The following is a 27,500-nucleotide window of genomic DNA, read 5'->3' as shown; positions in this document are numbered from 1 at the left end:
AATTTGGTGCGGGTTTAAATATCAAATTTATTCTACGCACGAGTTGTCATAACGCACGATTTATTTCCAGATGGTTTTCAATCACGTGATGAGACGGCCATGTTTGTGTACAAAACAATAGCAAATTATGGCTCATGTTTTTCATTATAATAGTCAAATTTCCAAAAGACTTTTTTTCTCTATTGTTTTGTACACCAACATGGCTGCTGCGACGTCAGGTGAAAACTATTTATTTGTATGCAGTAGGTTCATAACACAAAGGAAATGATTGCAAAAGTAACTCCAATGAGTAATTACACCGTCTATGGCATTGTTTCGGCATTGTTTCCTTTTCCTGCATCAGTGCTTTCGATCGTTTCAATAATAATGGAATTAAGTATGACGGCTTATTTTCACTTTACTATAGGAGACTTCACTGTTTATAAACAATTCTTTTGATATTTAAATTTTTCCAATCACAGAACAAAGGAAACTTTGTTTCGACAGCTAATAGATCTCTGGATGGCACATTAATGACAACAGGTGACGTAACGGTGAGTATCGCAATAGTAAACGTACATTTGGTCTGTTGCGATCACAACGGCGGGGGATGAAAGTAAAATTTACAATGGTAAACCAACCTGAAAAAAGCATGATTTATCATCAGTTTACCTAAACTTACCATAGTAAAAACTTTGTTTACCTTCTTTTACTGTAGTTAAACGCATTTAACTACAGTAAAAGCTTGAGTGTGACCTCGACCATTTTAGAGGTTTCAATAAAATTTCAAGTTAGTGGCTAGTTTGAGTGCAATAAGTGACTGTTGTCATCGTCAAAATGAACTTTAATTAATTATTTAATTAATTAATCTTAGATTTGCAAGAACTTCAATTTAGGGAAAAAAGTAGCCGACTTGTCCTAGTGAAGTGGCCGACTCTTGTCATCGGCTGTCGATACTTATTGAAAACCACTAAATTGATATGTTTTGAACCGCTCTAGGTTGCGACGTTTGTAGCACCGCAGATGCAGATCTCTATTAAGTACATCATAGCTGACCACGCGTATTTGGTGTATTGGTAGAGAACTACGTCAACTAGAAGTGAGCTGGTTTCGTATTTAAGTTGTCTACACACTACCACATTAGTATTGTTAAGTATGTTTTCCCTACTAGAGAGGATATGTTTCCTGCCATGCGAAAAGTTCACTTCCGGTTCCGGTCCGTGGCGCAAAAAGCTCTCCAGTAAAACCTTCTAAAACGTTTTGTCACCGAAAGACGACTCCATAAAAAGAGAGCTAGAATATAAGAAAAGTAAGATAATAACCTAAGTTTAAAAGAAGGATTTTTATTTATTTGTTGACAAAGTAGAGTAAGTTTACCCAAATACTTAAAGTACTTATTTTTTGTAAAACATCAGATCTACTTAATGCATTTTTTACAGATTACTTTTTCGCTCGTCGGTTATAGCACTAAGAGCGAACTGGAAATATTATCAGTAAAGTAAAGTATTTGACTGAAAAAATAAAGATTCAACTGACTTCAACTAATTGACTTTGGGGAAAGCAGGGGTCGCCATCCGTTCAATTCAATTGGAACTTATTACGGATTACACTTGATTACTGAGAAGTTATCAATACATGCTTTAATTTACCACCCCGAGGTATAATCTTTGCTTATGAAAACCTGTAACAGAGAAAGGACAAAAAATCTCGTACATGCTAGCTATTTACGTATTCATGAAATTCCCGATACTGCTTTAAACTTTCAGAGCTTTCAACTCGTACCATCAAGAAAAAAAAACCAGCACGAAATGAAATGTTAATGACGTGGAATATTGTTGAGAATACAATTAGAAACCTAACCATGCGTACACTTACATCAAGGTGATGGAAAGCATGTATTGATTGTAAAGTATTTTTAATTGTTCCTCGAAGCATAAACACAAGCAAATTATACGCGATTCCAGCAAAAAGACAATCGGTGTACGTGTTGCTCAATACTGCTAATATAGTAAAAAAAGGAATCTACTTTATATCGCAAAAGTTAAGGGTTTGTTGTACGGACTGTTACTGTACGATGCTAACAACTCTTCAAGCAATAAAAAGAGTTAAAACCAAGGACCTAGAGTTACATTTTCTTTTTATTTCGTGCTTCTCGTTTAAATTGCCGGTCAACTATACAATCCATAATTGCTTTGGTAATCTTTGAAGAAAGCTTTAAACCCATGGGGCCCGTTGCCATGGTTACCACGACAATTGGTTACGAGTAGCACATGTCACAAGAGAGAGCCGCTTTATTTGCGCGTACTTTAACCATCAATGAAGTTTATAAGTACTTAAAATTACAGTAATCAAAAAAGTCAGAATCATGAGCAACAACCTTAAGACAAACGCGTTGGATAAATGGGACCGGGACGGGGTTGCTCAACACAGAAATATCATGCAAGAATTGGCGATGAAAAAACAAATAACAATGTACAAAAGAGAAGAGAAGATTCTCGAGAGGGAGCTGCGAGAGATTTCAAAAGTGAAGGAAACGCTCTTGCAAATAAGAACACCATTAAGACGACGGGTTGAAGAAGCAGAGTTGGAAGACACCTTAGACCAAAGTTCCCGAGGAACTGAGCGAACTGTCAGGAAGACACCCTCTGTAAAAACAAGAAGCAGGAACTTGACTCGACCACCGAGTGTATGGTATGGCGACAATGCTAAATTTGAAGTTATGGACACCGAAAGCAAGAGCGGTTTATATAGCAAAACAAGTAAAGAAGGTGAAAATTGTGCCAAGGCTCTGAATATTCCACATCGCCATGCGTGTACTCTGGAAATTGTAGGACAGAAGAATATTCCAGCTCTTGCATATTCAAGAGACACACAGACACTCGCACAAAGAAATGGTTCTGCCTCAGTACTTTCAAGAAGTAAAAGGCCCGCTTCGGAAGGAAGTGGTAAATGTGAACGATTACCTGCTTTAAACACGCTAAACCCTCCATCGAATTGTAGTCCTTCGGTTAGAAGAAAATCGCGAATGAATAAACCGTTTAGTGCGACAAGACTCGATCATCAAAGCGATCATTATTTGCCGAGATCTTCAACGCTGTTCACGCCAAATAACACAGATACCAGGCATCTGTTGAGATCAAAGTCAGTGCCTTGCGGTCAATCCTCACATTCGGCTGAATGTCAGCCGTCTCGAGCCCGACAAAGTCGAACAGAGACAGACGAAGCCACAACGCTAACAATGGAAGAAACCTTGCGAATTAAAGGCAAATTTCGACAAATTGGACACTCTGTTATCGCCACAGCTTTACTTAAGGGCTTAAGGCAGAAGAAACAGCTTTCTTCCGAGGCAATTCACAATATGCACAAGCCGATATCTTTAGGAGAGGAAAGGGAAACCACAAAAAGTGACCAAAATAACAATGTAAACGAGGAAGAGGCTTCCCTAAAGGAGCCAGAAGAAGAATTACATGTGACAAATCAAACGAGCAATAAAAAGTCGTTTAGAAGCATCGCGCGAAAAGCGATTAACGTAAACAGGTTCTTGACTGTAACCAAGGAAAGAAGATTGTCGAAGTCTGACCCTGAGGGTGTCTTCGCTATGAGCGCAGTCACTACACGACCAAACCCTCTTGCAAACACATCTGAAAACACGTTGGACAAAGTAACTGGGCAAGAAGCATCAATTCATTCCGCACAAAGGAAGAAGTCTTGGACGAGCAATGGCACTGAAAGGCCGCAAAGAAGAAATAGCGCTACTGAATTTCAACAGGATACAAACAAAACGCAAGAGTTCGCAGATAGTAAGAACGCTCTTCACAGTCAACTCATCTTCAGAAAACAAAGCAAGGATGTTGATCCTTACAGGCCTTTAATGAATCCCCGCACTGCGCATGTTCGTCGGAGAAGAAACACATTCAGCGGGGATTTGTAAGGAAAAAAAAAACAACCACAACATGGCCAGAAGGATAGGAAATCACAAGAACGCAACTGAATCATATTGCATGGAGTTCATGGTCCTGGGGGGAGGGGGGAGGGGGGAGGGGGGAGTTGGGGTTTTGCTTACAATGTTTCGCATGAAGAATATAACATATTGGGAACCGATGCAAGATAGAGTAATTTGAATTGAATGACAGACCAGCCTTAATTCAGTCACAATTGTAATGTGCATTGCAGGGCGTTATATTTAAATAAATTAAGGCATAGATACAAAAAATGACAAAAACAAAACATTCAACACAAGTGCTTTAATTTCGTATATGCATATATTTCATTACACCTTTCCTGATTTATGTGCATAAAAAGCCCCCCAAATGCAAATTCGAAGAGAACATAAGATCCCAGGTTTGGTCAGCCGAAACATTGTCAAAAAATCAGTTCAAAACCCGGGGCCTTTGCGTTGTATCGGGGCTCTTGATTTTAATGTTCTTATTCTCTTCTACGCCGATCAGATCACGTATAATTCGAAAGAAACGCCAACAATATATATTACCATTTGTGGTAGTCATCAATTCAGAACGCCGAGCTTCAATGGCAGTTAGATTGTCGTCCACGGTTGCCTTGCTTGGACTTTGCTGTTTCCCAGCTTCCATTTCAAGTTGTTGCAAATGTCATTTCCCAGTGGCCAAACCCCACGGTTCACAAAACATAACTTTTATCCTGATACTAGTAGTAATCATAGATTAGTAAAGTGATGTCTAGTAAAATAACATTTTTATTGTACTGATTGCCCAGAAATATTCAGGGAAAGTGGACTTGTGGGGTGCTTTCAGGCAGTACGCCGAGAGAACTTGAGTTGACAAATCACAACTCGGCATCGTTGCCGGCGCGAATTGCACCGTCTGTTTTCTGTAGAACACACCACTACACAGCTTTCTGATCTTCTGATAAGTAGCTTTACTCATATTTGCAAGTGATGCTTAGCGAACGAATAAAACGACAGAGCAACCAACATGCACAACTGCAAAGCACGTGGAAATACGGGTATTACGATACGAACCCGATGTCGAGGCACGACAGATTCACAATCACATCAGGTCGAGGTGACCCGTTGGCCAGCCAGTCCAAGATGGCGTCCAAATCCTGAAATCTTGATAACCGCGAAATATATTCGTGACATTCACAAAACGACACGATTAGTATGCGTCCTCCCAGATTAAATACATCACCTCTAGTTGTTACAATGTCATACTTCTAACTGGTCAACCGCATTTAATTAAGCTAAGAGTCAGCGCCAATCCAGGACCTAAGTGAATCCTGGATTATCGGAGTTCTGGGATTAGGACACGAAACTCGCTACGACATATCGCACGCTTTCACAACATAATCAACAACAACGATTTATTTGTAGTCGCCCTGCTTATTACAATTCAATTTGCTATAATTCTATTAACTTAAAAAAGAGGATGCTACCTGCTTAGAGTGACCTGGAACTTGGCAGCAAAATAGATAGGAATGTCATTTGAGTCCCGGGATTCGCATTTCTCCTAGTAAATTGCTTTTTGTGGGTGAATACAACAGGATTACAATAACTTGAAATATCTCAGCTAACACGTAAAGCTACCCACACTCTGATAGACCACTTGACAATTTGAAATCTAATTTAGTTCTAAGTAGCGAAAGATTACCAGAAAAATCTTTGATAAAAATATCATGGGAGGAGGATTAATGGAAATAAGCTTTTCCTTGTTAGCTAAATTTGTGTTTCCTGGCAGATTGCGAAATTCAGTTCTCAAGGGCCTACTTACTTACGCCAGAAAACATAGCCAAGGTAATCAAAGGTATGGTACCCAATTGCAAGAATAGTCGACAACAAAGAAGAAAAGCAAATGTTAGGACATTGCTTAAATCATCAAACTAACAACGAATAAGGCGGCAAACTGTGATAATAGCGCTGGCGACAATTCGACAACGGTGCGAGTAAACGTGACAGACGCTCTTTTTTTCCACCCAGGTCACCAACGCCCGAAGGAAGTGCGTCACAAGTGTTGTAATCTGTCACGGCAGCAAACTGGAAAAATATCTCTGAGGTTTCCTGCGGCTTTTTCTGGAACTTCTCCCTTATTGTGATCAGTCTCTTTCTCCCTTGTTTTCTTTGTCATTTCCTTTGCTATACTTTATGTGGAATTGGCACGATGCATGCGTGCGGATGTTTCTAGCTATTTCTGGTGGTCGCCCCACATGACAGCCGCTTATGACATCGGAAGTGAGACCTTCCCTTGTTGCAAAATTCTTGTTGTCCCAGACATTCCGTCACGAAAAACAGATAAATAAAAGTACAACACAGTACCAGTAAGAACAAACTACAAATTCGAAGAGAAACCAAAAACTGTGAACAACATCAGTTGCGCCAACAACTTCTCAGCATGTTTGCTTTCACTGTGGTTTTCGTCTGTTTTGCCATTTCGGTCAGTCAGTCATGTGTGTCAACGTATTGCCCCACATGTCCTCAAACCGATCTTGAAAGTAATTTCAACGAGGCTTCCATTGGTAAGTTCAAGCTGTTACTATTTTTTGGTTAACATATTTACTACTGGCTACAAATCTTTCTCTAGCCACAGGCTCCCAAACACATAATTCGAATGCTCAGTCAACGTAATGATTTATGGGGTTTATATGGGAAACATGAAATGCCGGAAAAAATATCCTAATCCTAGTTTACAGCGAGGAAAATATAATAAAATAAACTTACTTTTACTTCACCTTGTGTCCTTGCGTCTATTTGAGGTGTTCTGGGCTAGTTTTGAAATTTGCTCCCTCCTTTTCAATGTTGTTCAATGTTGTTCAATGGTGAAGTAAGTTTTTTTTATTTATTTTCCTCGCTGTAAACTAGGATTAGCCGATTTTTGGCATTTCATATATACCCTATTAATTGTTACGTTGACTGAGCATTCGTGTTTGGGTCACCTGTGCTGCATGTTCGGAAATCCTCCGTGCTTTAGTAAAAGGATCTCGAAAGCCGCCTGTTTTATGGTATTGTAGCAGCTTTTATCGTTTCCACCTCTCAACTCAAGCAAACCGGTTTCCGTCGTTTTGCCTTTTTTATTTGCGTGGCAAGCCAATAATTTTCTACTTTACAGAAGATACTACATGACCCAAACTCGGAATACAGTACCGAACTTTCTTTAAGTCTCCACTTGTCACCACTGACTTGTGATTCGATCTTTTATCAACAGTTTTTCGCGCAAGAATTTTATCAGGACCAAGACAAGAGGTTTTTACGCCAAAAGATGACGAACAGATCAGTGTGATCATCTCCGATCCAAATGACGTTTACATCGTGAAGATTGTCAAAATATTTAAGGGTGAAGAGAACGTTACTCAGCTGCCTGGAATCAAGTTTCTTGGCCTTCGTCGCACGAGCATTGTGATTGACTTCCACACACCAGCACAATGGTGGAAAATGTGTAATCCGTCCTTCAATAATCTTAAGCTCGGTCGCGAACTCCTTCTATCTGGTTTTATCCACGAAGGCACACTTCGCTCGTCTTTTTGCGACATGCGTTACACCTGGGCGAGTGTCACACATCAACAAAGGCAGATACTAAACGGACAACACGGCAACGATCATGTTTATGAGCGTTGAGATACAAACATTAACCGGCTTTAAGTCAGTAATTTTGATTAGCTGCGATCAATCGACTGTTGGAAGAACGCTTTTCATTCTTGTTTTAGAGGGCAATGGGCGTGGTCCAGAAGTTAAATTTTGCCCTGACTACTGGCTAGATTTGTCACCGGGGTGAGGTTCGGTTGAGCTGGGTTCTGGCTTCTCCGTGTTTTGTAAATTTTGTAAATAGTCAACTCGTTGCCTCTGCCAGTTACAACTTTTAACGCTATTTTATGCATTTGAACTGTTGCTTCTTTTTTACGGTTCCACGAGCCTACGCCATTTACTTGTATAAATAAAAGACTACTAAATTGACACGCGAATAGTTCTTTTAAAAAGTTTATGTTTGCAATGGTAAGCAAAGTTGCTTGGAGAAACAATTACACCATCCAATGTTTACAATGTGAGCGCATATCAGTCATTTCCTTGTCTTAACAACACGGACATTCTCTTCCTCTTATTTAAAGGGAAGTCATCTTCACATGATTTGATGAAACCCAAGGGAGAGTGACACAAGTCTGTCGGTTTTAAACATAGCAATGTTTGTAAGCAAAATATTATCAGAGAGGTGATGGTCCAATCCCCGTTGTTTGAGTGATGAAACATACTTGGCAGAGCCAGCAAAATCTAGGACTTCTCCTGTCAATACATTCGCAACCACTATCCGGTATGAAACTACAGGACGAGTGCTGATAAGCATTTAACCTGCGTGGCTGGCGGTATCGTGCGAGGCAAATTAAGGAGCGGCTTAGGCCTCTCGCGCCAATAATACCGCCAGCTAAAGCCCAATGTTGAACACAGGACCTCACTCTTTCGGTCGGGTACACGTTTTCCCAGCGAGAAATGGAGAAAGGTGCGAACTTAAAAAGGAAACGAACGAAAAGAACTCTCCTCTTTGTAAATTTATTGACCTCAAATAGAAATTATTCATAAAGAATTAAAAAGGAAGAAACTTCTGCCTTCAGAGTTTAAAGTACATAGACCTCTTTCATAACGGTGGCCAAATAAAATATTCTTTGGATATTATGCTCATACGCTTTTCTCGACGAGCAAATTTCAAAACAATTCTTGGTTCAAAATGAGGGTATAGTAGGTCTCATTAACATAAATACGAAAAAATGTAAACGTGTTCACCATCTATGAAAGTGGTCTACAAATGTGAGAGAGATTTTACATCGCATTTCTGGGGAAACGTCAAGATGAAATTTGTGTTTTGTCAACACAAATTGAACCAAAGAAATTTGTTCGATCTCAGCTCATTTCTCTCCCAGCTGTTCTCTACAAATATCGAGCAACCTTTCGTGTTTACGCTTAAAAAAGCACTCTTCTGGGCAACTGATTCAAAAACCACTTACTAGTGTTATTCTCAACCTTAAGACTGGATGACGACAATCGATAGGTCAGACTCCTACCTTAATTGTTTTTTTTAATTAAACAGCATGCTGATCAAACTTTACGACGCAAAAAGGTAAAAGATACTCTATTCTAAAAAGGTCACGTTACAATTTAATACTTTTCCTATTCTAAATACAAGAGACATTACGAAAAAGACACCGACAAAAAGCAAAATTATTTCAAAGAAACTCTTCTTACACAGTAACACAGTGAAACCCTAGCTGTCACGTACATCTCGACTTCTCCGTTTCTCAAGCTTGATTTACCATGTTTTGCATTATTTAGTGAACGAACTCGAAATATTCTCATTTTACTACTGTCTTCCTATCATTTTCAATTGGACAATATTCCGAGGCCAACATGATTTTACGAAAACAGTCCTGACATAAAAAATAATTATTTGGTTTGTGAATTGAAAACTTGATTCCTTCGGGCTCGTAAAGGCAAAGTCCCACAGGTGCCACTGCGAGCTCACGTGGTTGGAGCTTGTCCCAGTTGGTACAAAGAGTACCATGACGAGAGTACTGCTACTTCCCCATGCACGGAATGCTAGCCTGCTAGCCACGTGCGGCCTGCAAGCTTACCCACCTAATTATCGTTAGCTGAATGCGCATGATGTCTTTAAACACTGGACTCTAACTACTTAATTAATCCCAGAATCCTTATTTCCTCTTGAACGTTTTCTTAGTAATCTACCTTTTTGGACTGTCTGACGTTCAATTCTATTTTCCCTACAAATGCGTGCGAGAAAACACACACACACATGCACAAAAAGGTGAACAGAAATCTCAATATGAGTCTATTCTTATTTGCAGATAATTATAAGGAATTTGAAAAATAGGGGGAAAGATGGGTGCTACACGGCAAGGCTAGCGATAGAGCAACTCTCGTAAGCTACAACTTGATTGACTTGCTACACAAACACAAAACAAAAACTAACAACTGAAAACAAGAAAAACCGCTACAATATTTAATAACAGCCCACTTACGAGAGCTCCTGCACCACCTACGCTTGCAAGGGTGTATCTCTAAAAAAATTTAGGTTACTTAAGTAAATAAGTAATTGCTACCCTTTGTTATCGTATAAAAGATTCTGTTTGATCATACCTAAAATATGCAACTAGTTATCAAGAGCTGTTTCCAGTACCACGTAAAAGGATGGCGCAGCTTTTCATGGTACAGCACCTTTTACATGAAACAGATGTCATCCTTGTCGTACAAATATTCGCAATTAACAACACGTAAAATTCCGCTGCTATCAAGGAGCGCCGTGAAGTACACAATAAGGTTTACCGCCATATTGATAAAATTGTTTTCCTTCTAAGTGTGTGATACATCCTGGGCGCTGTGGGGAAAAAGCGTACACATGAGTACACGTTACAAAGAAACGTATATTAAACCTGCGACACAACACTGATAAAACCACCACAAAGAAAACTATAAAGGCGAGTAGCAAAGCAATTAAGTTCCTTGTTATCGACTGCATAGTGAGGCACCCATCAAGTCGTTGAAAGTGCGAAAGGTCTGACCGGTACGAGTCCAGGAGCCGGTTGCTAAGAGATAGGTTTCCATGGTATTTAACGCTGATTAGTTTCGATCGGGCCAGACAGTGAGTTCATTCTGGCAGCATGCGGTGATCGCTAATAAAGTCGTGTTGTATCGGAAGCTAAAGTTTCGTTTGGTTGGGTTGGTTTGTATTGTATTTGGACCGGTTTTGGCTGAAACGACCAATTTCCAGGGTCCGCTGTCGTTTTAGCGGGCTTCTTACTTTCGACTCCAACAGCTTGGGACAAAAAAACCAGTGAAGGGGTGCGGTTGTGACTATTCTCAGCACTTTTCGTGTTTACGCTTAAAAAAGCACTCTTCTGGGCAACTGATTCAAAAACCACTTACTAGTGTTATTCTCAACCTTAAGACTGGATGACGACAATCGAATTTACAGCTTTGAGCGCGCGTATAAAGTTAAAGGTCAGTTTTTTCAATTGAGCATGCACAATCCGGAAAACTCACAACTTGTGGTCACCCTCGAGTCCTCCTCTAAGCGTCTTTATTAAAAACTGGATCATTGAATAATGCAATTCGAGAGTTTTGATTGGCTAAGCCATCATGGGTTATGAGCCATTATACCATGATCTACAAACAAGGCAAGCATATGCGTGATTTTTTGGGCCTTTTTATTTTTATTGTAGTCTAGTTTTCTATATTTTGGGGGCGTTTTTAATAAAACAATTATTCCACTCGCGCTTGTTGGATATGAGATGATTATAGCCAACTCGGCGCTACGCGCCTCGTTGGCTATCTATCATCTCATATCCAACGCGCGCTCATGGAATAATTAGCAATTATTGAATGAGTAGGATATGAAGAATTCTGCAGGTCGAGGAGGGTGTTATCCACCAAGGCCGAAGGCCGAGGTGGATAACACCCTCCGAGATCTGCAGAATTCTTTATATTCTACGAAAGCCGAATTCAATAATTGCTTTATTATTCATTCAAATTATTTTCACCGCTCAAACTTCTAAACCTACTCGCAACCATTTTTCTGCTCAACAAAAATAACACAATCTCGTCCCCAGCTTTTTTTCGGTCAACGGTTCAATAATTTGCAGCGGGCTGCACTTTTAACGTCATTGATTCAATATGACGAAGTTTCTTTCCAAATTTGGTGAACAGCAGCTGGTTATGGTGAATTACACGTGTGGTTTTAACCAATCAGAAACGGGGAAATATTTTGAATGAATATAATTGTTAATTATTGCATTTTATGACGTCAGTCTTACCTGACATTTGAAGCAGGTAGCATGCCATGGTTCTCCCATAGCCTCGACCCAGCGCTCTCCTCCACCAATGGGATTCCTGCATAAGGTACACTTTACGCAAAACAGTTTTTTGTAGCACTCTTGACAGTAAGGATTTCCGCGATCAACACTGAAACCTTCGGAACCGATCTGTCGGCCACAGTGAGTGCACACGAAATGCTCTGGATGGTACGTCTTACCAACGGCTTGAACACAGGGCTGCGAAGAACGACATGCGACTATTGACAACAGGAAAACGTGCTTATAACATGACAGGCACACTTACACACAACCCCTATTTTGGTCTTGCGAAAAAGAAGAACTCGAAAATGGGAAATGCTAGACGAGAATACGCGTAACTCAAATGCACACAAACTGGTCCCTCAGCCCTTCTCTTTCATCATCACCAACCCATTAAACCAAACCCTCCCACGAGAGCAGACTTAACTGATAAGAGTGTAATGTAAAAGTGCTAGTTTTGTACCCCATATGAACCATGTGAGCGTTAGCCCAACTAATGGAAATGGGCCCACACAAAGACAGTGAAAAACTCTGACCAGGGTGGGAATTGAACCCACGACCTTCGGGTTAGATCACGGCTGCTCTACCGACGGAGCTGCAAGGTCAGACGCGAGCAGGTCGTGGAAATTTAAGATGTTAAAGTCACGGCATGAGAGGTTTGTCCATCGATAAGGTACCATTGGGCAGCGACGGGAGGAATGCAAATGAGAAAAACAGGGGTCCATGGGTAATATAAAACGCTTAATGAACGGTGAATTTCGATCCAGCCACAAGTAAAGTTGTTATCAAAATGAATTTAGATATGTGAAATGTTTTTCTCGTGAACTGTGGAATGAACTTGGAGCGAAAGTTAGAAAGGAAAGCAAGTTAAGGAGTTGCAAGCGAGCATGAAAAAATTCAAAGCTTAAACGGGATTTGAACCCTGCGCTGCACTTCACGAACTAAGGTCGAGTGACTTTCGTATGACCTTGAAAAAGTGTTCGCAATTTGTTTCACGGACCAATGTTTGGCAAGATTAAAACAAAGCTTCTCCTTATTACCGCAAAGGAAACTCCTAATATGGGCAGTAAACAGTTCGATTGCCCGATCACATTACTGCATTTCAAATGACGTCAAAGCGAAATGCCAATCGCTTTCGAGAAAGTTCCATGGAGAGATGACGTTGTTTGCATCCGCGTTCGCTTAATTAAGCCTGGTTTTCACTAGCGACGCGAGTGCTTGTTTCACTGTGAAAACGGGGTTGACGCAAGCATAATCACAAGTGCAAACACAAGCGCAACGATCAAAATTTTTCCTTTTCCTTGTGCTTGGGCTTATGCTTGCGTTCGCTTGCGTCGTGTGAAAACGAAACGCAGCATAAGCACAAGGAAATTTGCTGCGTCTGGCCAATTAAAACACTCGTTCCAGATTCTCTGCGTCTGAGCATTTGAACAAAATGGCGGGTGCCGTGGTTTGATGCTTATGTCGACGTTCGTTTTCACTAGCATAAGCTACTTATCCTTGCGCTTGAGCTAATGAAAATTCGCGCTCGTTTGTTTTTGTTCGATAAGCCAATTAAATGTTCTGCATTATTGTTAACGCTCTGTTTTTACGTTTATTTTTCAAGGTCATTTGAAAGTCGCTCTATCAAGTCAGCTGAGAGCTTGTTTTTGCGAGTTCAAGTTATATTGCGCTAGAGGTGAATGAAATGAAATCTTTGAATCGCGGAACGTTTTTACCGTGAAACAAATATGAGTGGCATTAAAAAATCCGAGCCAAAGATGCGATACAACACCACAGCGAATAATGTACAACTTAATTAACGTCATCAATGATTGGTCGTGTCCGTTGGTAGTTGGTAATACGGGTCTTTTGAAAGAGAATCGAGCGAAAAGTTTTGTGAGGGAAGGGGATGTCCGATTTAGCGACAATAATTCAAGAAAAACATTTTTTCCCTCATAAGCAACTTAATGAGTTTCCGAATGCCTATTTCAACCAAGGATCGCTATCCACTACATGCAAATACCAACTCGCGAGGAAAAAGGTTGATTTAGTGGATACTGATGCTAACTTACAATAAATTGGTCTTTAAACAAGAAGCCGCATTATAAAAACCGCGGTGCCTTTGGCAAAGGCGGATGATTTGTCCATCAACCGCGGACGCATACAAAGTTTCGTGATGATTTGTGCAATTAAAAAAAAAAACACCTAATGGCAATGTGTCCCTCACACGTTTATAACACGTTATATCGGTCGTCCTGTTTTTAAAATCCCTATCCCTTTTTGTCGCGCTGGAAATGTCTTTTAAGGGTTCAGTCTTTGTTGCTGTTTATTTGATCGCCATCTTGGATAATCAGCTGTGCTTGAATGAATTCGAAAAAAGCAGAGCGCGAATCGACAATTTTGACGACAAGGCTTGGGAAAAGCTGAAACGATTTATCCGTCTCCCTTTGATGTCTGTCCATTAATGGCAGGACCAAGTTGGCTAAAGCTACTTAACATTTCATCTATGATTATAACTTAGTGGTCACTGCTGACAAAATGCATAATGCACTGCATGCACGTCTAATTTATCACATATTTGTAAAAGATTCTATCTGCGATAATACCTTAATAAATTCATGCAGATGGTGTTACAAATGAATAAAATAAATCAGGTAAAAGTTAAGGACCAAACCAAAGTGCGCATTCGTTAAGGTTGATCCGAAGAAATGAATTAAGACATTTGTCACTGGAAAGGATAATTCGGCGAGAACGCTCAAAAGCTTCTCCAGCAGTATATTACGTTAGCCTCCAATCTTACGAATGAAAGACAACATCTCCAAAAGGTTGCTTATTTTACCAAGGGATGCTAAAATTCACAGTTGCTGGCATAAAAGGAACGCTAAGTAACTGATGGGATAGTAGACGGGAACTAACCGAGAAAGATCAGTTCATATACGAATGGAACAAAAAAAACGTGTTTAAAAAATGTCTCCTGCTTGGAAAAATATATAGAAAAGCATTCCCAGGAAGTACTTGCTGTGATAGAAAACATACATCTGAATATATCTAAACATTTGATTTGAGAAGAGGTAAATACAACATATTATATAAGGAACTAAGCCAATTACGGAGTGGATCTAGGATCTAAGTCCACGTTAGCTCCAAACAAGCCCACAGAGGTTACTAAATCTCACGCACAAGTTCACTAGTTAACCCTAACCAGTCAAAACCACAGTCTATTTATCGTGAGGATAATAGGCGTACTTTCGTCCACCGAGTCGCTGTTTAAAGTTCGACAATATGTATCTTGCATGTTTCGTCTCATTTCTCGCATCTTCCAAAGAATCACGAAGTTGACCGATGTAAATCTTAAGGGGCAACAATCGTCTTTCTGCTCTTTTATAACGATCAAGGCTATCTGCTATGTGCTCTTCCAGCAAGCTTTTCCTCATAGATTTATTTTCTATTCTTGCCGTTTTACCGCGTGACAGGTTCGTCAAATCGTTCATACGCTTGTTGTACATCTCCAGCATGTCTTGTAACGTGCGCTTCCGTGCCCCAAGTTCTCGGTAGCGATCTTGAGCGATTTGAAGAGTTGACTGAACGACGAATATTCTGCCCGACATTTCATTAACCCGCTTCATGTAAGCTTCCCTGGCAGCCTTTAGCTCGCTCATTTCATACTCAATATTCTTTATATTTCTATACTCCTCTGAGGTCTTTTCTTCTATCTTAAAATTCCTTTGCCAGTTCTCCTTAGCAGTTCTATGTTTCGTCGATAGCTTGTTTTTCTGACGCTGTATTGTCTCCTCAAGTTTTGCAAACTTGTCTTCTGTAATTAGCCGCTTTCGTTCAAGCTTTGAAATCAACATTTTAGCTACTTGGAAGCGCTTATCAACGTCCGGTTTGGCTTGTTTTGCGGCCGCCTCTCGCTCATTGGCCTCTCGCAATGCTTCCTTCAGCGCCACCACTTTATCGCGTATTGACCCCACACCGGGATCTCCGCGAGTTTCCATCGCTTTGGTTCCAGTGACATTACTAACACCAGACGACCGAGGCCAGCTTCGTGTTTTCTTGTAGTCTGTCCGTGGATTTTGCGCGTTGTCTATCTCATCAACATGGTTTCCCTGTGGCTCTCGCTTTAAAGTCAAAGCACTATTTAGCCTGTTGCGGGTTTTTGGTCTTGCTAAAGTTTCATCTGATTCACTGGATGTCACAGATGAATTACGTATGGCCCGAAGCATCGCGCTTGAAGGTGGTGGCACGGCAGGAGGACAGGCGTGAAGGCTTTTGGGCTGAAAAGTTAGAAAATACACACAATCCATCACGTGACTTAGCTGTTACCACGATTACAAAGGATTAAAATTTTAACTCCAAAGTCTGGCCGAGCCTGGATCCGTTGAAAGAACTGAGATTATTACATGTGTCAGAGAAATACTTTGTGCCAGGTGCAGAAAGTTGTGCGGGTGATGTGATTACTTTGATGTGCGGTTATTTTATAATTCTTCTTTTAGCTATTATGATTACACAATCATTACATTAACGCTAGATTTAACCGCGATTAGATCATCTAGAATTGGCATTTAATTAGCAATCGGGGATAGTAATAATGTTAAGACTTTATATGCGTACCCTTGTCGTAAGCAAAAAATACTCGGCACAATTAGAGCACTCAGTTGAAGTAGAATGGTTTAACCACTGACACTCGCGCTGTCCACCTCTTCTGCGTTTTCATGCAGTGCGATAACGGTTTTCAGCTGCTATTTCATCACGTGTTCACAGGCCATTTCGCTCAGTTAAAGCTCCAGGTTGGCTGATCGCAGGTGCAATCAATGACCGATGCAAACAATCATCCATGTTGCTCAGTGTGTTGTTCTGCTGGGGGAGAAACGTAGTCTGCGCTGATAATATCTTGATGTAAGGGGATTCAAAAGAGTAAACACGGCGAGGAAAGCGATAAAATAGTCTCCACATAAACAACAAACAAATTTTCTACAACCAAAATTTCGCAGTGACAATCCAAAACACAAAGCACTTATCATACCTCAGTTGCCTTTTCATAACACACTTATCCAATACTGAATCGAATATTACAAAAGAGACAAACTCCAAGCTACTTCTAATCCTATGTGACCAAACAGTCCAAATCACTGGATACGGCCAATGCTAAGTAAATCTGATGGCAGTACTTTTGCCAACAGACCACATGTGCCGCATTTGGTGATGTTCAACTGGAGGCCATGATATCCCTTCATTTCAGTCGACACCTCTCTATCTGGAAGTTCCAGATAAATGGTAGTGGATACATTTGGTCAGTAGTTTGTGTATTAGGCCCACGGAGTTCTCCATTGACTGAGAACCTTCACTGGCTAAAATATCCCATAATAAGGGATGGGAGTTAATTGTTTTCACACTATTCCTTAGCTGCCGTGCGCCTAATTCAACAAATGTATCAAAAATTTTTAAAATTATTATATAAGAATTTAGGCATCTTAAGTCACGTTTACTCTAAAATAAACTTGTCATCCACGCGTTATAAACGTCTACTTTCAAAACAGCTACATGTAGATCTTTCTCCAAGGACAACGCATTTATGAAAGACATTTATTTCCAAAATTCCTTGTAACACCAGTACAGCGGACAGTTACCTTCTCTTATATTTACTGACAGGTGACCTCTCAAACAAATAACACGTCTATGCATAACATTCTTTAGTGATGGGTGGGTCGTATAATAGTGCTATAGAAAAATACACTTTTCTGATTTTGCGAAATGTGCTTTATAAAAAATCTCAAAGTTCAAGTATTTTGAACGTAAAGAAGAGGACTAAAGCGTTCTTTCAAGACTATTTCTCGGCCAAACTGAGGAGCCAAGTGTGACATTTGTAACAACATTATTCTCGGTAATGTTCCATTAAATTGATGGTTCGATTTATCATAATAGTGGTTTTTCAATTTGGCCAAATAATGTACTCCAGCTGATGCTGGACTGATGCGGTCATAAGATGCCTTTGGGGAATTACAAGTTGAACTAACCTGGGTGAAAAAAATTAGCACGATTTTGTTTGAACACAAAAACGTCATTCAACTATGCCAACAATCAGAACGCAAGGACCCTTCATTTGGCAGCGGAAAACGCTGTGGCAGGCGCAATAATAAAAATTGTTGATATAAAAGATAATCTGATATTGTGTCTTTGTACTGCTATAAATGAAACCAAATCTGGATGAGCTGAAATTCACTTGCACCGCTGGACTTGTAAACGTCCTTGCAATTTTACATAGTAATTTATTATGATCCAAATAATGGTACACTGGGTGCCCAAAAACACTTGGCTGCAAGGTCTCTAGATACACTTGAAATGTGGCCAACCCGACAGTTTTGGATGAAGGCTGGGAAAACAATCCTATCCAAAATTGAACTAGATGCTTCTGTGAAGCATACACTGGCTTGCCTGTGGTACGTGCTACAGAAAATCAGAAGGCACTGAATTGTGTGGTATTGAAATACAGCATTCCAGTCTCTGAAGAATAACAAATAAAAGAGAAGCGAGAAACATTGGCTTCTGGGCTGACATGTTGATAATTTTCAAGTTCCCTCACAACTTCTTTTCACCACAAATGTGCCCTATGAGCATCCGAAAACTTTGTAATACTAAACTTCACTGAAGTCAAGCCCTGTTTCGCGGGGTTAGTGTTGGGATGGGAGACCAAAACAATAAACCCCTCAAAAAAGACAGAAACATCTGACCGAAAATACTATTAACGCTAACAAATGCGAACTCAGCAAGGTACAGATTCTGTTAGCGTGCTTTATGCAAAACAAATATTGATGAAAAAGCAACTAAATATTGATACACAGTTTTCAGAAAGAGCAGAAGGAAGTTTCCCGGACGGTCGATCGAGAATAAAATATTTACGACATGAAAACAACATTAATTTTGAACCTTGAATATAGATCGTTTTCACTGTCACGCAATAAAAAAAATAAATCAAAAACTATCCAGTGCAAAACGCTAAGAAATTGTTATCTTATAGCAGATAAAGAAATAAGACACTTGTCCAAGTTTTAGGCCTCTGCGTTTCCCCAAACTTCAGATATTCGTCGAAATGTTTCGCAGGCCGGAAAATAGTGTAAACATCTGGAACTGACTTTGGCTATCTAGGCGACTGATTATCACTACTGAAAAAACAAGCATTTACATAAGCACTTTTCCTAATGCTCTAACTTCTAAAAGGGCTCAAAATCATGAGATAAGTATATATTTTTCAACAAACTTGATCGTAGCTTTGTGTCACGCACCTACATAATCCTGAAATTCAAAATGCTCTGGTTTCCAAACGAAGCACGCTATTGAGCTGTGAAATTGTCAACAGATGTAGATATGCCGCCTCTTATGCCTGATGAGGATAAAAACTTTGGTGGATCTTTAGTTTTAGATTTTGGAAGGTGATGACGTCACGTGAAAACGATCTATAGAATATACAAAGTTACGATCAACGACAAACATTTTGGGAGATTTTTGCTACGTTCAAGTAAATTGCAAAATCGAAAGTGACATGGCCGGAATTCAGCGGGCGCCGTGATTAAGTTACCGCGGCATGTTTACTCGCCAAACAGTGAAGCATCTGTGTCAAATGATGGCAAGATACCGGGTTTTTGTAAGTTTCTTTTTCTGTCAAGTGTTATAAAGTTTGACAATGAAAGGAGCGAAGTCAAAACAAAGATCACAATCGCCCAACTCTTGTTTATGCAAAGTCAAAATTAATTTTACTCTCCAAGACGCGTACGACGTTATTTATCACCAGGTAATTCCATCATTCTGGAAATAGCAGCTACTTTATTACTCATCTGCGTCACAAGTTTTCACTGATTTTGGGCGTCATTTTGTTGTAACTCAAGCACGCTTCCGACAGGCCTGTGAACCCTTCCTGCTTACAGTGCAATACTAAAAAACTTCTCCCATATCACATTTGAACCTTAAGCTCGAAAATTCAATACACAACATGATATTATAATTCACAAAGGCAGAAAATACCACAGAATCCGTTTCCAGCGAAAAGTTTATTGAAACAAACAACATATTTGCTCTTAGAGGCGAAAACCTCTTCCTATTTGATTGCGTGCGTGAAGACAAGAAACTCAATTGTGTCAAATTACCATGTACTTCAGGTAAATACTGCTCACTTTGATTTCGTCTCGACGGGCGATAGATTGTCGTCGAAGTCCAGTACTCGTCGCTTTTGAGATTCATGCCTAGTTTATCCAACTGACTTTCCATTATTGAGCTCCATAAGGGTATATTTTGTTTAAGGATCCACTAAAACGCCATTCGCGTTGCATGACTTTCGACGCCATTGCAGGCTAAGTTAATGATTCTACTGTGTCCACCAGAGAAATCTACGCAGTTCCACCACCCTCTCGATCCTAAGAAAATACGCGCAGAAGGCTCTATACACAAAGACACCACTTACCAGGGGAGTGACCGACAAGACTTTTACCGCCACGGAAAAAAAAAAAACAAAAAAAAAAAAAACAAAAAAAAAAGAAAACAAACAAACTAAACGAAGACCTCGACTGGGTTTGCCTTATAAGGCAACCCAGTAAAAAGAGAAAGCTGCAGGAAATTAAAATATGGTAAATGGTCCTACCCTGAGAGGAAGCCAAGGTTTTTTTCATATTTGTCCAAATTTAAGATCACATGCACCCATTGCTGAATTTATCTGGAGTGCTTTCCCGAAACAAAAAGATAGTAATTTTCCCCTCAGACTTTGCATAATTGGTTATTTTAAATACTTTTACTGGTCATTGAAATATCTTTTCTCAATGTTCTCACTGTTGACTTAAGGTTGACTTTTCTTTGGGGCAAGAAGGGTCATTGTGATGGTCGCCATTCACTAGACCCTGTTCCTTCAGCATAGCAATCCTCAAGCCCAAGTTTTTAGGGTATCATCAATTAAAATGCATTGAGATTAAGGTTTCAGAAATATCTGCAAAAAACTGGAGCAACAACAAAGCTCACATAGTTCATAATATTGCTGTTTACAGCTTGACATTTAGCAATGATCAACAAGATAACTGAAGTGATAAAAAAAGATTCAATTTGCTTGTGCAAGGAGCTAAATTACAACTTACCCCGGAGATAGGTTGCTTGCATGTTTCACAGTGAGGTGCAAAATACTTGTTAAAGTCTTTTTCACAGTACAGCTTGCCACCTTCCTCAATGAAGCCCTGATTTTGAAGCGATTCACCACAACCATCACAGACAAAATGCTCAGGATGCCATGCCTTGCCAATAGCGCTGACAAAAGGGCCACTAATAGAACAGCACACAGAAAACAGGTTCTTTATTGAAATATCTATTTTGGGATAATGGTCTAAAGAATAAGGTCTTAAATATCAGTGTTCTTGGTGGCCTGCTTATCTTATCAAATCAGGGGGACCAAATGGTGATCCTCCTGACAGTACTAATATTTTATTACCTTGCCACATGTCACAGTAATAAAGGCTGCTGATAGGGTTACCTGCCCCATGTATGAGAGCATTTTTGGTACAATTATGGTCCAAAAACACACAACACTTGACAGAGAAGCATGACAAATATGTAATTTTGCAGTTTAACTATATGGAGCATGACATAAAAAAGAGATGCTTTTCACTGATAATAAGATAATTGATGTTTTTTGTGGCTACCATGTAGGGTCTTGGAAGGGTAACTGATTTGTTTATTTTTGTCAACAGGATAAGGTCTACATTTAAGCCAATTGCATGACTGTACCTCTTAGTTATTGGTAGCTGTACACCATTGGCATTTGCACAACTATTGATACCATTAGATACAAACATTATGTATGTTCCCATTCGCGACTGGCCTGAATAGCCCATTTCCGAGTTGCTGTTTGCCTCGTTTTCAAAGTGAGTCCTGGTGCACAACCATTCAAATGGAAATAAGCCGTGTATTTTCATGCAAATCAAACTCATTATCATTTGACTGGTTTAGAACCAAACCTTGTTTTGAACCAGAGGCAAACAGCAACTCGGAAATGGCCTTTTGTTTAATGGAACATTTTTCTGGTGGCATACATGAAATGAAATAATACCAGAGTGCCTCAGAACCAATTCTTTTTCAGATATTGACCTAAAAAATAATTAGTCGAGATATCCCTTAAGTGTGATTTTTCACTTACAACACTTCCTCTCCACAGGCGTCACAGAATGGAGTCCGGGTCTCCTCAACCGCCTGAGAAGACGGAGGCTTTGTAGGTGCTCTTTTCACCTCAAGCTGTCCAGGAGGACTTCTTGAGGTAGGCGAAACTGCTGCTGGAGAAGCCGAAGTTGGCATCTTCTGAGAAGGGCTGCGTTTAGGCGGTGATGCAGCAGGCTGACTCATTCGAACCATTCCTGGAAGGGCAACAGGCTGTGGCTGCCCTGGCCTGGCCATAACTGGAGCAGGTGGTGCCACTGGCATACTAGGGGAAGACTTGATTACTGGTGGAGCAGGGCGATACATTTTGGGCAATGGCTGATTGGAGGGTTTATTGCGATCTGCTTTCTGTCTATCAAACACGCTTGACGGAGATTCTAATGGAGAAAACCAAATAAACATACAAGAAAATTAGGCTAATAAAATATAAACAATATCATATTTGTAATTATACCAATAATGGCAATAACAATGTGCTTATTTTTTCATGTTTACATCACAATTCAAAATTTCGCAAAGCTATACAATAATAAGACTACATTACAATAACAATAATAATAATTATGATAATAATATAATAATCATCATAATATTAATAATAATGTCAAGTGCCTTTTAGAGTAAACAAAAAGATGTAAAGCAGGCTTCATAGAATAGGGTTTGATCATAAGAATTTTATTTTATTGCACATTATTTTCAGACAGAAGTCCTCTTTTCAGACATTCTCATGCAAAGAGCCTTATTCTCACATCATAAAAGAATTGGTAAAATAATGACAGTGGCTGAATCAGATCCTTGATTCGCCATCTGTAATACATGAGAAATCAAACAAGAACAAGAGAAAACAAAATACCACACCTCCCTGGTCAACAGCATTTTGCAGCATTTTGAATGTTCGGGATTGTATACTTTGTCTTTCATTGTCATCAGGGTCGTCAAATGCCTCAGGAGGAGGAGGGGGGAGGTCTGATGAAAAACAACAAACATTGGACTGTCTAACTTACAGAATTTTGTTGTTACAACCTTCACAACTATCATGGTATCATACAAAATTGATAAATGTACTTGCTTGGACTCATGGTTTCAATAAAAATTTGAAATTGGCAGCACGTTCGAGTAGTCTAGAGCAACTGACTAAATGATCTCTAGGGGTGTCTGGGAGCATGCCACTTTTGACAGTTCACTCCCAAATGCCATATTTGTACAGGTAATCACATGATTTCAAGTGCAATTTGGAATAAATAAGCACGAGTATCATGCAATCAGGGACGAATTGCACCATAAATTATGCCATTGTTTATTAGCCAATCATAATCCAGAATTTTGAGTTGTAATTTGCACCGGTATTACACTTTTTTGCACTGGTGCTACACATGAACTGCATTGCCCTTAGCCAATCAAAATCGCTTAACTTTTTATGTATATTATTACAAAAGAAAATTAATGATCAAATTTAGGCAAATTCAAGTTCATTGTCAAATGAATTTTAATCCTAGGTTTGAAGAATCTGTCTTTAATTAGTTCAATTTAAGGAAAAAAAATTTCTCTGAGTGAAGTAGCTGACGTTTTCCCACTACTGTCTGCACTTACTGAAGCCATTATAATAGATAAATAATTACTTAACAGCAATCTCAAAGAATGGCCAGAATCAAGAACAAAAACAGCAATGAGTCAACTAATTTGCATAGAGCCCTAAAGGGGGCACACAAGACATGATTTAGTTTGTGATTTGGTTTAATTTCGATTTTGAGAAATTAATGGCTACTGTATATAAGCAAATCTCTTGGTTTGAGGTTAAAATCTCACACCCTTTTTGCAAATTGACAAACAAAAAATTGTGTGAGGGATGCCTTGTATGTTAACATACCATCTTCTTCATGCTCGTCAAGATGTCTCTGCAGTCGCTTAAATGATTTTGACTGGACTTTGGGATCTGGCGGATGACCCCAAGCTGGTGGTTCATCAGGGAAACCCACTAAGTGGAAAAGACACAATAATCAAGAGATTAGTCTTTCTCCATCATAGTTATTATTTCTGCTACATGACTAATTCAACGTCTTACCATCTCCATCATCACTTATGTTCAGTTTGAAATGATGTACAAGGTCTGCATCAGAATGATCATAGGTTGGCCTACAAAGTAACATAATAATAATTATTATTACCACTAGATTTAAATCCATTCAATGATATTGAAGTAAGTCAAGTGTGTGCTTCATTATTTTGTTGTACAGGCTGAGGAGGAGGTTTGGGCAGAGCAGTCCAGTAGTTAGGGAGCTCGTCTCGAAATGCGGAGATCTCCGGTTCAAGACCCGTTCTAGCTACATGTGTACTCGTTTAATTTGACCCTGACAGTCCCTGGTTTATCTTCTCAGCTGCAATTGTGAACAGCCAACTGGTTTGTTGTTCTGTTCTGTTCTTTTGTTGATTGTATTTCGCTGGCCCTGAAAAACTCTTATGCAGTAGTCAGTTTAGGACAGTGCCTACTAATTCAACGGTATTCTTGCATAATTAACTGAACATCCAGGAATAGATCTTAAGTAGTGTTATTGAAATTGAAAAAGAAAATTGGGGAAAAGCATGCATTTTTCAAAGATAATTAATCAACAATATTAATTTTGTAAAAAGCTTTAAATTTCAAAGCTATGTATGGTGTTCTTTTCCAAATTGAAGCTTAATTATCTCTGAAAAATGCATCATTACCCCCAATTTCTTTTTGGATACCAAGAGCACTTGCTATAAGTTCTGCTTTCTCCGCATAGTTTCGAACCGTGCAAATATATCCCTGTGTTAATCAGCACTACCCGTAGGAAACCCGAGTATCTCGAGATGCATAGAACACATGTGCAATAACAATAGTAGGCACCCTCGTTAAGGAAGGTGCCTACTAATTCAAAGGTATTTTTGCCTGGTTTACTGAATATGCGGGAATATGCATTTTTTGAAGATAATTAAATTTAAAACACTAAGCCATTCACCCCTAAACCGGTCATACTTAGTATTTTACTCTGTCTAACGCCAGACGATTTTACTCATCAATGGGGAACCCCCAGGACTCAATGGGTTAATTATCTCTGAAAGATGCATGATTATCCCCAATTTTCTTTTTGGATATCAAGAGCACTTGTTAAGTTCTGCTTTTTCCGCATAGTTTTAAACCACGCAAAAATGTCGCCAATTAATAAGCACCACCAATAGGAAATCTGAGTATCTCGAGATGCGCAGAACATATGTGCAATAACAATAGTAGGCACCATCCTTAAGTATGTATAGTATAATGATCGAAACACCCAAATTCCTCACTCTGATCAAAGGAGGATGTTAATCTTATCAAATAAAGATTGGTTCACATATCAAGTTGTAAGTTCAGTAGAAGCACCTTGTTCACTTGCTCTCCCATAACACTTACATCTATGCTCCCAGAACTCTTAGTATTATCATGTAATGTTTACAAAAGAACTATTACTGTAAGTTCTCCCTTACCTTGATTGTGTCACAGCAGGTGGAGCTGGAGGTGGAGCTGGAGGTGGAGTGTGTGCAACAGGAGCATGTTGAGCATGAATGGTTGGCGGCTGCCACGTAGTTCCTCCAGCAGGTGATGTATGACCAGCTCCCGCAGTCTGAGGCTGTGGGAGTTGAGGTGGAGCTGCAGCAACCCCAAAGGGTTTTGGCTTAGCATTGAATTTGTAATCAGATTTTGCAGAGTGAACTGTTTCTGTAACCGTAACTGACCTAGTTCCCTCTTTCCTATTGGACGACACAAGACAGAGATGACAATTGAAAAGCATTTGTAATTGAAAACCACTTGAATGGCAACTGTCTGCCTTTTAAAGAAGTTAACAAGGAAAAGAATGGGCACTAGCTAAATAGTAGTCATGTCCCTACACTTCAAGCAACCATTCTTTGTAATCCAATTTTAGCTGAAACTACAACAATAACCTTTGATTTAATGCAAACAAAATGAGAAGTGTCATCCCTTTGAGTACATTTGCACAAAAAACAAAACAAACTCCATCACAATGGGAATGTTAATACTTTGTCACAAAAAATTGTTCCACTTGAAGCACTGTTAGTGGGTATTAACGCATTTATTTAAAACTCTTTTTTTAATCTGCCTAAAAACGTAGACACTGACGGGGAAAAAGCCAAAAAAAACTGAACAAGAAGTAAAAATCCGATAGAATTAAGACGAAAATTAACCAACTTAAGGACTTCCCAATTTTCAACCAGTAACATTATTGCGCAAAAATGGACTCCATCACTTTTTAATAGGCAAGCTTCAATCAATCCCATCGGATGTGTGCTTATATTTTTGTAATTTACATAATAATATGATCGCGTCCTAATAAGTTTCAGCATTTATTATTGCTACTGTCTCAACAATTGGTAAAGAACTTTCCCACGGCAGGCTCACGTGCAACTCCGCCTTTCCTTGATATTGGAGGTTATAACAGCGCCACATTATATTTTCACTTTCCGATCGTGTCCATGTTAGACTTTGCATCGATCTTAAAAGTATCATCACTGACGCAAGGGAAAACGGAGTACAACTAAGATTATCTTAGCAAACCGAGGAAAATGTTTAAAAGGCGTTGAGGAAATCGTTCAAAAAACATTTGTTCGAAATTTAAAAAGTCAACATTATGGATGATCAATCATACTGATCAAATTACATTTGATAGATTTCATGTACATTCTCGATCGACGCACGATGACTTGAAGAGGTTTAGAAGAGTAGGCTTAAAATTGTTGAAAAAAATAAAGACAGAAAAGGGCCTTTCAACGTCTCAAACACATACAAATACAGAAGTTTAATTGTCCCCAAATTGAAAAATAGAGATGACCGCGGCACGCGATGAAGAATGAGTTGCTCATTTGATCACAAAACCGCGGATAGGTGAGAAGCTGAATAGATTTCGCTGAAAAGGAAAGCTGGTATAGATGTATAACGCATTTTCTTCGTAGAGAATGCATGTTCTCGAAACAAAATCTTAGCTTACCTTTCAAGAAGGATGTCAAGATTTTGCCCTGCCCTACGAACAGCATCCTGAGCGTCGAAATGTGTCATATTTGCCGTTGAATCGCCATTTATTTCCAGGATGTAATCCCCAGGACCAATGCTTGCCAAATCAGCTTTAGAGCCTGGTGTAATCTACCAAAAAAACGCTCGAAGAAATCAACATATGCAACGGAGGCTGTAAAATAAACACGGTGCCATTCTAACTGCACACAAAGCCTTTATGTCCTCACCTTGGATATAGCGAGCGGAGTGCCGAAATCCTTTCCACCTTGAAGACGAAAACCCCATGGTCCACCTCCTCTCATCGAAGCCGTGTATTTAGTGCCGGCCATTTCTCAACATTCGGCAACAGGCTTGAATTAAGTCCACATATACTTCACTTCATCTATCTACACACCTCAAGTGTTCTTGAGCTTCCACACAAACCGAGGTGAATTGAGATATCGTCTGATTGGTTAAAAAGACAATAGAGTTCTCGGGAGTCACCGTAATGGAATTTGATAGAATTTCATTGGCT

General features: G+C 39.5%; 3 protein-coding genes across 4 annotated transcripts in view; 2 read left to right on the top strand and 1 right to left on the bottom strand.

Annotated features, from left to right (window-relative positions):
* The window catches only part of LOC138021304 (synaptotagmin-15-like), a 12,781-nt gene extending 10,687 nt beyond the window's left edge, over positions 1–2,094 (top strand). The window contains exon 4 of the mRNA XM_068868150.1: positions 1–2,094. This exon is cut by the window's left edge and continues 740 nt beyond it. The gene's annotated coding sequence lies outside the window, so the exon portion shown is untranslated.
* A 250-nt stretch (positions 2,095–2,344) lies between these two features.
* LOC138021962 (uncharacterized) lies at positions 2,345–3,974 on the top strand. The gene has a single exon (XM_068868983.1). The coding sequence runs from the start codon at positions 2,345–2,347 to the stop codon at positions 3,908–3,910; it is 1,566 nt and encodes a 521-aa protein (XP_068725084.1). The 3' UTR covers positions 3,911–3,974.
* A 4,499-nt stretch (positions 3,975–8,473) lies between these two features.
* LOC138018918 (PDZ and LIM domain protein 7-like) lies at positions 8,474–27,421 on the bottom strand. Of its 2 annotated transcripts, XM_068865592.1 has the most exons (10): positions 27,214–27,418; positions 26,964–27,115; positions 25,447–25,710; positions 24,026–24,096; positions 23,831–23,938; positions 22,822–22,929; positions 21,947–22,340; positions 20,895–21,075; positions 11,758–11,994; positions 8,474–10,322 (listed from the first exon to the last, which is right to left on the bottom strand). In XM_068865592.1, exons 1-10 carry the CDS (start codon positions 27,313–27,315, stop codon positions 10,236–10,238), a joined length of 1,704 nt encoding a protein of 567 aa, XP_068721693.1. In that variant the 5' UTR covers positions 27,316–27,418; the 3' UTR covers positions 8,474–10,235. The 2 variants fall into 2 exon arrangements, with proteins under 2 accessions (XP_068721693.1, XP_068721692.1); XM_068865591.1 differs by lacking the exons at positions 8,474–10,322; positions 11,758–11,994 and adding an exon at positions 13,809–16,055 and having other exon boundaries at positions 27,214–27,421.
* Between the last annotated feature and the right edge of the window lie 79 nt (positions 27,422–27,500).

This window comes from Montipora capricornis, chromosome 10 (genome assembly GCF_036669925.1).
Source record: "Montipora capricornis isolate CH-2021 chromosome 10, ASM3666992v2, whole genome shotgun sequence".
Taxonomy (NCBI): Eukaryota; Metazoa; Cnidaria; class Anthozoa; order Scleractinia; family Acroporidae; genus Montipora; species Montipora capricornis.
Note: the sequence above shows the minus strand (reverse complement) of the source record. Positions and strands in the feature narration are given on the sequence as shown.